The sequence below is a fragment of the Phaethon aethereus genome (genome assembly GCF_964289735.1).
Source record: "Phaethon aethereus genome assembly, chromosome: 10".
Taxonomy (NCBI): domain Eukaryota; kingdom Metazoa; phylum Chordata; class Aves; order Phaethontiformes; family Phaethontidae; genus Phaethon; species Phaethon aethereus.
In genome coordinates this window covers 585,945-596,390 of record NC_138586.1, presented here as the reverse complement: position 1 = coordinate 596,390, position 10,446 = coordinate 585,945, and the positions used below count along the sequence as shown (strand labels likewise).

Genomic DNA, 10,446 nt, shown 5'->3' with positions numbered 1-10,446 from the left:
GCACTGCGAGCCGGGCTGCGGGTCCGCCGGGCTCCCCCCGGGGTGCAGCGGTCCCGAGGTGCCTGCACGTCGTCCCCTGCCACGTGTGTGATGGGGCGGTGCTGGCCCCTTGTGTGTCGCCCCGCTGCCGGGAAAAGGCAGGTATAGCGTGGGACGGCCACCAGCCGCAGCGTGGCCCCACCCCCCGCCGCTGACTGGCTGCAGCCCCCGCTGATTTGCATGTCCCGTGAGCCAGTGCGGGGCAGGACGGGAAGGGCTGGTGTTTGAAGCGCGGGGCGGCAGCTGGAGCGCGCGCGCCATGGCGGCCCTAGAGGCAGACGAGGAGCAGTACCGAAGGTGAGCGGTGGGGCCGGGCTGGGAGGGTGGTCGGTGGGCCGGAGGGCGGGCCGGGCCGGGCCGGGCCGCGCCGCCGGAAGCCCCGAGGCCGGGCCGGCGCGGTCGGTGCCCACGGTGTCTCTCGCAGGCTGGTGAGCGGCGCCAAGGCCGCAGCGGGCGGCGGGGAGCTGGAAGAGGCGCTGCGGCTGTTCCGGCTGGCGGCCGCCATCCGCCCCAGCGAGAAGCTGCGCGGCCGCATGCAGCGGGTGGAGGAGGTGCTGGCGGCGGCGGCAGAGGAGGAGGAGGAGGAGGAGGGGGAAGGCTTCGTGGATGTGTGTGGCAGCGGCCTGCTGATCTACGGGGAGATGCACGGGAAGCTCTTCCAGCACCAGCGGGAAGGTGTTGCCTTCCTGTACCGCCTGCACCGGGAGGGCAGGCCTGGCGGCATTCTGGCAGATGACATGGGCCTGGGCAAGACCATCCAGGTCATCGCCTTCCTCTCAGGCATGTTTGATGCCGAGCTCATCCGGCATGTCCTGCTTATCATGCCCACCACCCTGGTCAGCAGCTGGCTGGCGGAGTTTGCTCACTGGACCCCTGGCCTGCGCGTCAAAGAGTTCCATGGCACCAGCAAGATGGAGCGCACCAGGAACCTGGAGAGGGTCCAGAGGAAGAACGGCATCGTTGTCACAAGCTACCAGATGCTCATTAACAACTGGCAGCAGCTTGCCAGCAGCCACGAGCAGGAGTTTGTCTGGGACTATGTCATTCTCGATGAAGCGCATAAAATCAAGTGCCCGTCTAACAAAACGACCAAGTGTGTATACGCAATTCCGGCGAAGCATCGCATCCTCCTCACGGGCACCCCAGTGCAGAACAACCTGCGGGAAATGTGGTCCTTATTTGACTTTGCATGCCAAGGCTCTCTCTTGGGAACAGCCAAAACGTTTAAAATGGAATATGAGAATCCCATTACTAGGGCAAGGGAGAAGGATGCAACTCTAGGCGAGAAAGCACTGGGGCTAAAGATATCTGAGAATCTAATGACAATTATAAAGCCGTATTTTCTCAGAAGAACCAAAGAAGATATCAAAAACAATCACACTGACAAACCAGATGCTCCTCTTCCTGAGGATCCAAGTGAGAACAGTACTCCTGTCATGCCATCTCTCACTAGGAAAAATGACTTTGTTGTGTGGGTGTATTTGGCACCCGTGCAGGAAGAAATCTACAGGAACTTTCTTTGTCTGGATCACGTGAAAGAAGTGCTGATGACAACCCGCTCGCCTTTGGCTGAGCTGACTGTCTTGAAGAAGCTCTGTGACCACCCCAGGCTTCTGTCTGCAAGAGCGTGTACCCAGCTGGGCTTGGAAGAACAGGAGTACCCTGAGCAGGATCACAGGAGTGAGGCAGGTATACTTTCAGGTGCTAACAAAATAGATCATCTCTCTGATGAGACTCTGATTCAGGAGTCCGGGAAAATGCTGTTCCTAGTAGGACTTCTAAAAAGACTGCGAGAAGAGGGACACCGAACCCTGGTATTCTCACAGTCAAGGAAGATGCTGGATATCATAGAGCATGTCTTGTCTTGCAGACAATTTAAGATCATGCGCATTGACGGGACGGTAACCCACCTAACAGAACGGGAGAAGCGCATTAATGCCTTTCAGAGTAACAAGGATTACTCCATCTTCCTGCTCACCACACAAGTTGGTGGTGTTGGTATAACCTTAACAGCGGCTAGCCGAGTGGTGATCTTTGATCCCAGCTGGAATCCAGCTACAGATGCTCAGGCTGTAGACAGAGCTTACAGGATCGGGCAAAAAGAGAATGTAGTAATTTATAGACTGATTACCTGCGGTACAGTGGAAGAAAAAATATACAGGAGACAAGTATTTAAGGATTCGTTAATAAGACAGACTACTGGTGACAAAAAGAACCCATTTAGATATTTCTCCAAACAGGAACTAAGGGAGCTTTTCACATTAGAAGATACTCGAAAATCTGCAACTCAGATCCAGCTGCAGTCTTTGCATGCCACCCAAAGAAAGACTGACCTGCAGCTGGATGAACATATTGCTTATTTGCACTCTCTGGAAATGTTTGGCATTTCTGATCATGACTTGATATATACGAGGGAAACAGCTCATGAGGAGCAGGTTGAGAGTGAAGAAGCCCATCAGTACATTCAACGGAGGGTACAGAAAGCCCATGAGCTAGTTCAGTTAGAGTCTCAGCTTAGAGACCAGAGGATGGAGGGGATCAGAAATGCCTGTGAAGAGATGTCGCAAAGACCACCGGAATTGATTTCCCAGCCGAAGAAGTTGTCTCCAGCACTGAACAATATAAATCAATTTGTTTTACCACCAGTAGCTGATAAACATGAAAATGACAAAGTTATTGATCTTACAGAGGACAACGAGGTCCAGGTTCTTAACATCAGCTCCAAAATTACAAGCCTGACTATTGACGACTTGGATGAAGAGAAACCGACAGAAGACATGTCCAGTATGGATACAGAGCTGCTTAACACCAGCAAGATTGTGAAACAACCCCATATACAGGAAGCCGAGCAAAACCTTGAATTGAGCATTATATCATCATTGCCTGGACTCCATCCACTTGATAAAGAGCATCAGAGTCTTGAACAGAAACAGTGTTCCCATGTACATTCAGATAGCTTGACTGAGTCAGGGAATGGCCTGTCTGAGCATCATCAGCATTCCTCTAATGAGTCTAGTATGGCTGATGATCCCAAAAGGTTAAGAGATGCAGAAATGTCAGATCAGGTACTTGAACCACATGCTGCCTTGGAGACAGATAAGAATGACGTTCCTGAGCTAGCTTTGTCTGCCACAATGCCAAATTTATCAAGTGTTACGCCAGAAATCCATGCTGGGCTCCAGAAATCTCATGTGTTGGAAACCAGCTTGGAGGATATGTCTGTGCCTTCTCTCCAGGATCAAGTTGACTTCAATCTGGTCTTGGAAGAGTCTGAAGATGGTTGGCAAGATGCCTTGAATAGGGAAGGATCACTGGAGCACCCAAAAAAGGACGGCTTCCAACTAAAAGCAGAAAGTTTTTGTAAATCTCCAACAAAAACTTGGCTAAGTGAAAATGGTAACTGTGGAAAACCCTGTCACACAGCTGAAGAAGAGCCAAATAACTCCCTTCAAGGGAGTGAAGCATCAGAGGAAAGCAGTGGTGCCTTTGCTTTTGGTAGAAAGAAATGCTTAAGAAGAATTGTTTCAGACAGTGAGGATGAAGACCATTCCGTTATGACCTTGGAGGAAAACCAGTCTGAAAAAAGGCCCTCTCCCTTGAACAGCCCTCTGCATCAATTTCTGGAAGGAATTAGTGCATCCACTCCTAAATGTGACAGAAGTGTAGCTAAAGCCATCTTTTCGCCCCGACTAACTAACAGTGGTAACAGGTCTACTGCTTCCAGGCGATCTCTAATCAACAAGGTGGTAGATGAGGTTGAGGATATTGGAGAAATCATGGGAACCACTGATGAAGACGACTATAAGAGTGATGAGGAGCAAGATGACCTTGTGGAAGAAGAAGCTGAAGAGTGTACTGGGGAATCTGCTGAGCCTGAAGAAGAACCTGCTGGCGAAACACTTGCTACAGCTGAAGAATCCTTCCATCTAGATAGTATGCCCTCTGAGCAGTCTGAAGCAGATGAGACCGAGTCATCTCAGGAGGAATCCACTGGTGATGCTGAGCTTCAGTTGGGTGAGGAGATAGACTACTTCACCCAGGAGAGCGTCTCCAAAAAAGAGGCTGGTCAGAGTTCCTCTCCTGCCATAGGCGATTACAATACCTTGGTAGACAGTGGAAAGAAACTTAAGGATGATGGAAAACTACAAGAGGCATTGAACTGTTTCCTGCAAGCTCTTGACATAAAAAGTGGAGATCCTGAAGTTATGCTTATGACTTTAAACTTGTATAGACAGTTAGCCCAGAAATGAAATATGTATACCTTTTATTAAGTACAGTCTTACTTTTTCTCATTAGATGTTTAACTGTATCATTGTGATTTTTGAACTAGCTTAAGACTGATGGCTGCACTTCTTTCACAGTGACTGAACAAATTCGGCATCTCCTCCCGCGTTGAGGAAACTGTCTTAAGAATCTAGTTGTCAGGTGCTGAGGAAGGAACTTCACTGTGGACTCAGTTCACAAAGATGAAAACAGTTCATGCTCCTGTCTGATTATTTAATAAAAAAATTTTGTCTTTATGTCTAAACCCCTCTCCAAGCTTGCAGCCCTGGCTTCATCTTTCTGCCCTTTGGATTCTGTCACTCCCTCTCTCCTGAGGGGATGCTGAGGGTGTGGTTCCACAGCAACTTCAGGCAGTCTAAACTCAAGCTGCTGTAGTTCCTCCCTCACCTTGAAATAAGCTGGTTTGTCTGCCTGAATGTCACCCACCATTTGGGTGAGCTGGATGCTGGTGCAAAGGAGAGAACAAAACTATGGCAACCTGCTTTTAAGTTGATCTGAGAATGTATTTGCTGTGGAGGAGGGGAAAAAAAAATAGTCGGCTGCTGCTATAAATCCTTCAAGCAATAGAGGCCAGGACACCATCTGCCTGGGGCCAGGTCTAACACTGAATGTGGTACTGCAGAAACCCTTCTGCCCAAGTCCCTGCCAGACTGCGGCTGCTGTAGAAGGGTTACAGAGGTTGGGGGTTGCAGAAGGACTGAATAGCAACTAGATCTCAACTGCTGTGAGGTGCTAAACACCTCACACCTTTTTGTATAGCTGGAGGACTCAAGGGCTTCAAAGGAGTCTCTGGTCTGCCCTTGTTTAGCCCCCCATCTTTATTTCTCTGAGTAGTACAGTCAAAGCCTGTTCTTGCACAAAGGCAGCAGGAGGGGGAAATACTGGTTTTAAAGTTTTGAGCTGCTTTTCCTTAGGTAAGGAAGTCATCTAACCCTCTTCCCACATACATATGGTTTAGCTGTGGTAGATTAAAGATTTCTCTTGGGTAGTGTAGGCACAATGAAGCTATGAAGCAGGTTTGTAGTCCAGAACCATGCAATCTTAAAATCAGAAGAACCTTCTTCTGGCTTTTAGCAATGCTCTGCTTACCTGCCTTGCCCCTCTGCCACTACACTGAGATAAACAGGGCCTGGGTATGCTCATCACTATGACCATCTTCTGTACAGTCTTTCGCTGTGACAATATGACAGTGAATTTTGAGTCTTCCTCATGCCACGTGCATGTTTAGTGCTTAGCGAGTCTGCCTTCTGTGTTACACTGTGATAGCAAGGGACACTTTCATACCTCGCTGAGTATTGCAGTTTTTGGAGAAGACAGTGGTCTGAACTTGGATGCTTTGTACTAGGAGACATGACAAACACAAACAATGATCCTGTTGGTACAGGAGATTTGCCAGTGTGCTTTTGCTAACAGGTAGAACAAAGCTCTGTTAGCATGGAAACAAGTAGTTTAGTTTATTAATAAAGCATCCCTTAAATGAGGCCACACCTGCTCCCATACTGCAGAAAGGCCTGTCTTCCTTTCGTAACAAACTATTAATGAACTAGAGCTTTGCGATTGTTCATTGGTCTCTCTGAGCTTCCCATTTTCTTAAAACAAACAGAGAGGGAGAAGAAAGACCTGCCCCAGTTCAGTCTCACCTTTTCCTTGTATGTGATCTCGGGAAAGGCCTTTTGTTCTCTTTCATGTTTTCTCCCCATCTCCGAGTCCTCTGACACTGCACCATCTTCACCTGCGAACAAAGCCGGTGTCTGTTGCTAGAGAGGTATCTAGTGTGAGGCTGTCTTTCAGCAGGAGGGAGATCACTGCACTGGGGTATTTATTGGTAAGATCCAAGAGGTAGGAGATGTACTGGGCTGTCTCACATCAATCATGCTGTCCTTCAGGTAGTTTTACTAGAAGGATAAGGCACAGCCTGCAGGCCTGAGACATGTACTGCACACCTAGCAGCAGGGGAATGCAGGAAGCAACAAGCAAGCATTTAGTGGCTTTTCTCTCATTCAAGCCTAAGTTACACAATTTCTTGCCCCAGCTTCAAGTGGATAAGATGTAGCTTTAGGTATAGGTGGGCCTGCATTCAGGACAACCCCTTGCCTGCCGCTGCTCAGCCAGGGTGCCTCCAGCCTTGGCCTGACCCACACCTCTGCAGAGTAACTGCAAGAACAAGCCGCCTGCCTAGGGCAGTGACCACCAGCTCTAGCCATAGTGTTACCCACCCTCTACCAAAGGGACTGTCCTCCCTGTCTAAGTCTGAGCTCTGGAGCAGAAACTGTAGCACAGGAGCTGTCTGCATCCTCACTGGCAAGGATGGGGATAGAGATCAAGGCCCTAGGGAACCCCTCTTTCCCCTTCTGGATTGTTTACATTTGCAGATAAAAGCCTAAGCACCTTATTCAGGTGGACAGATCATTGCCTCCACAACAGCAAAAGCAAGAGGCTGGCCTGCTCGACAAAGCCGATTTCAACCACTGTGAAAAGCTCTTATTTCCCCATTTCCAGTGAACACTTTACCTCCCTAGGCAGGGCCCTGTTCTCTGACAGCTGTAATCTCTGTGTCCTGCCATGACAGCAGGGACGGCTAGCTGCCTCCAAGGTCAAGGTGTCTGGGAAATTCTCGGGATTCAAGCAGACAGCAAGGTAATGGTCATTCATATTTTATTTTCTGCCTTCCACCATGATAATGTGGTAACCAAACTTTGTTTTGACAGGAGGGTCTGTATACACTGGCTTGTCCATGCTGCTCACAGGCAAGGCAAACGCTGCTTCCTGGAAAGGTCCCACCATGGACCCTCTGGTCATCCAGCCCAAGTCTCCCTGGAAGAAGGAACCATCAGGGTTAAGCTTTGAGAATCTCACTGTAACAGTGCCTTCATCAGCAGGGAGGGTGAGTGTAGGAGAGGAAACCTGTCCCGGCAGCATCACTCTTGGCAGTGTTCACCACTGAGAAGGGAGGGCAGCGCAGGGAAGAGCTCCTCACACGGGCCTGCCTCTCAGCAGGCAATGGCTGGCTAAAGCCATGGCAGGCTTGGGCTGTGCCCACCCCGAGGGCTGGCCTCCTGCTGTCTAGGGCTCATGTGCTGCTGCTCTGCTGCAAATGAGTATTTATGCCCAAGCTACTGGCCCCTGCTTGTGCCTCTTCCTAGCAGTTAGGTGTTTGGCCAGCCCTCTGGGAATGTGGGGGTGCTGTGCTTGAAGCTATTGACACAAGCTTTTTGAAGACACCTGGGAAGAACTTCCCAACAGCAGTCTCCTTCAGGCATGCAGCACTGGAACAGCAGCAATGGTGAGCCAGAGACCAGGTTCCCCCGAAAGCCGCTGTCCCATCCCCTGCGAGCACCTGTCAGTGCTTGTACCCAGCACGTACCCCCTGCCTGGCTTTGTCCTCGCTGTACTGCGAGGCGACTTCGCTGAAGCGCAGGCCGGACTTCAGCTTCTCCATGGCCTCCATGGCTTTGCCGTGCTTCTCGCACAAGATGTGCCGAACCTGGGAGCAAAGCGGGGCCGTGGCAGGAGGGCCGAGCCGGGCCGGCCGACGACGGCCCGCCTACCGGGGCAGGAGAGGGGAGACCTCCCCGCCGCCCCCCAGGGACCCTGCCCGGCCCCCGCCACCCTCCGGGCTCACCTTCACGGCGCTGCCGCCACCCTTCGGGCCCTGGGCCTTGCCCTCGCTGCCGCCGCTGTCACCGCCTGTGAACGCAGCGCTCTGAGACCGGCCCGGGCCTCACCGCCCCCCCGACCCCCACCCGCGCCCGGCCGGGCCGCCCCGGTGCTGCCGGCCCCACTCACCCTTGCCCGCCTTGCCGCCGCCTTTCCCTTTGGGAGCCATCTTGCCGCCGCCGTCAGGCCACGCCGAGGACCCCGGGCTGCCCGCGGCGCGCCGGGCTGGGGCTGCGCCTGCCCCACCCCCGGCCGCCCCAGGCCCCCAGGCGGCCCCGGCTGTGCCTGAGGTGGCCTGTGCGTGGACGCCGCTACCGGCTGTCCCGGGAGCCCGGCCCTGCCGTGCCCTGCGCCCACCCCGCGCTGTCCCCGGCACCCGGGGCTCTTCTGGCACCCACCCTGCCTGTCCCCAGCACCCCAGATGGGTGCCCAGCTTCCCGCCCCGCACTCCCCCGGAGCCGCTGGGGACACGCGAGTGCGCGGCGTTTGCCAGCGTCCCCTCGCGCCACGCGGGGCGAGTTCAGGGGGTGCCCGCCCAGCCCCAGCGCCCTTCCCCGGGGCTCCGGCCCCCTCGGCCGCCGCAAGAACCAGCACACACGGGCCGCCGTCAGCAGGGAGCAGTTTACCGCGCCGGCAAGCTTGGAAGTACAAGACCCAACAGGGTCCGCCGGGCCCGGGCCTCTGCCGCCGCGCCCTCCGCAGGGACGGCGAGCGGCGAAGCGGCCGCAGACGCGGTTCTGAGCCACAGCCGGCGGGAGGAGGCTGCAAGCGGCCAGAGGCGAGCTCCCGGCCCGCCGCGGGCCCGCTGCGCCGGGCAGAGCCCGTTCCTCCGGCCGGGGAAGTGCGAATCTCCGGCCCGCGGCCCGAGCCCCGGCGCAGCGGCCAGGGTTCACCCCGGGGGCTTCCAGACGTTGCTCATCTGGCAGCGGACGACGGCGTTCACGGCCAGCGGTGCTGAGCTTTTGCCGGGGTGTCCCCACCCGTGCTTGTCCCCAGCCCGCTTTGCCGGCTGCCGTTCCCCCGGCCGCTTACGCTCCCGCGGCCTCCGCCACCACCGATTTCCTGAGCAGTCATGTGCAAAGTGTACCCATCCCCAGCGCATCCCTCTCCTGTCCCCAGCGCCCCATCCCCACCGCCCCAGCGCCTGCCGGTGGGCCGGGCAGCAGCAGGAGGGCTGGGTGCCGTGGGATGGAGATGAAGCACGGAAATTTGTTAGAGCTCTTTCTGTTTGTTTGTTTTGTTTCTTTGTTTTCCTGAGTTTCTCAGCCTGGATCTTAATTACAGGCTTAAATTTGCAACCCCGGGAGAGGGAAGGGAGGAGGAACCAAGTGCGAGGAGAACGGGAGCCTGTTTTAGGGTCAAGCCCTGCACGGGTGTGTGGATGGGGAGGTGTTTGCAGAGGGCTGTGCTCCCTGGGGGCCCAGGCTGTGTGCCGAGTTCCCGGGGGGCAGAGACACCCCCCCCCACCAGCCCTGGCCCCTTGGAGGGGCAGCTGTAGTGCTGCCATGGTGCCTTCCTTTCCCCGCTGCTGCCCGGATCCAGCCACATCGCTATCTCCTGCTACACAGGAGGGCCGGGGCACCTCGGGGCTTGCAGAAATACATCAAAAAATAAAGTGGAAATTTTCCTAAACACCCCGTTTCTTTGTCAGCTGCAGTCTGGCCCTTTCTTGCATGTGCCGGGGGACGCCGGTGGCACTGCCAACAGCACTCTCTGCACAGCAGTGGGGTGCAGCCCCTGCTTTGCCTGTGGTGCTGACACACATCCTGCTCGCACAGCTCCCCTGCAGCCAGCGGGCAGAGGCGGAGCGGTGGGTAACCCCGGGGGGACCCCAGGAGTCACCTGGGAGGTGGCTCAGGTGAGGTCTGGCTGGGTTTGGCTAACAGGACATCCAGCGGCTGACGTGGCAGACGTGTGCAGGTGCTGTCGCAGGGTACTTCGGTGCGATGCAAGAGGCAGAGCTGGGGAAGGGCGTCCCCGCGCAGCCCTTCCTTCCCACGGTGGCAGGGCTGCCCACACCCCGTGTCACCCGAAGTCGACAGCCTGGTGCAGGACCCGCTCACGCTGGGAAGCTGGCGGACCTCCGCCTGTGGTGCAGCCGGCGGGGTGAGGCTTCCCAGGGCTGGCGGTGGAGGCAACCCTGGGGTTTGCTTTTGGACTGAGAGCTGAGGAGCTCTGAAATGCAGCATTTTGGGGGCTTTCGAGGGGCTGGGTTTTGGCTTGAGGTTGTCATGTTGCCTGTGGATGCCGGGGTGCCTGTTCCCCGTGAGGCGGGGAGGATGCTCAGGATGAGGGGGAACCGCTTGTGCCTCTTCCAAAGCAACCTCAATTCTAGCCGGCCCCCTTACGTCTTCCCAAAGTACATCTCCGTGTATCCAGCCAAACTCAAACCTGGGATCTTTGCCTGGGAAACTCAAGGTACAGTGTCAAATGAAAGAGAATAAAACATCATCACCACTGTGCATT

General features: G+C 54.8%; 2 protein-coding genes across 2 annotated transcripts; one reads left to right on the top strand and one right to left on the bottom strand.

The window, feature by feature from the left end:
- Nucleotides 1–577: 577 nt before the first annotated feature.
- Nucleotides 578–4,289, top strand: ERCC6L (ERCC excision repair 6 like, spindle assembly checkpoint helicase; the record flags this gene model as incomplete). Its single annotated transcript, XM_082004112.1, has 1 exon — nt 578–4,289. Exon 1 carries the CDS (start codon nt 681–683, stop codon nt 4,287–4,289), a length of 3,609 nt encoding a protein of 1,202 aa, XP_081860238.1. The 5' UTR covers nt 578–680.
- A 2,689-nt stretch (nt 4,290–6,978) lies between these two features.
- PIN4 (peptidylprolyl cis/trans isomerase, NIMA-interacting 4) lies at nt 6,979–8,149 on the bottom strand (the record flags this gene model as incomplete). Its single annotated transcript, XM_082004155.1, has 4 exons — nt 6,979–7,137; nt 7,688–7,867; nt 7,946–8,010; nt 8,110–8,149. 4 exons carry the CDS (start codon nt 8,147–8,149, stop codon nt 6,979–6,981), a joined length of 444 nt encoding a protein of 147 aa, XP_081860281.1.
- Nucleotides 8,150–10,446: the final 2,297 nt, after the last annotated feature.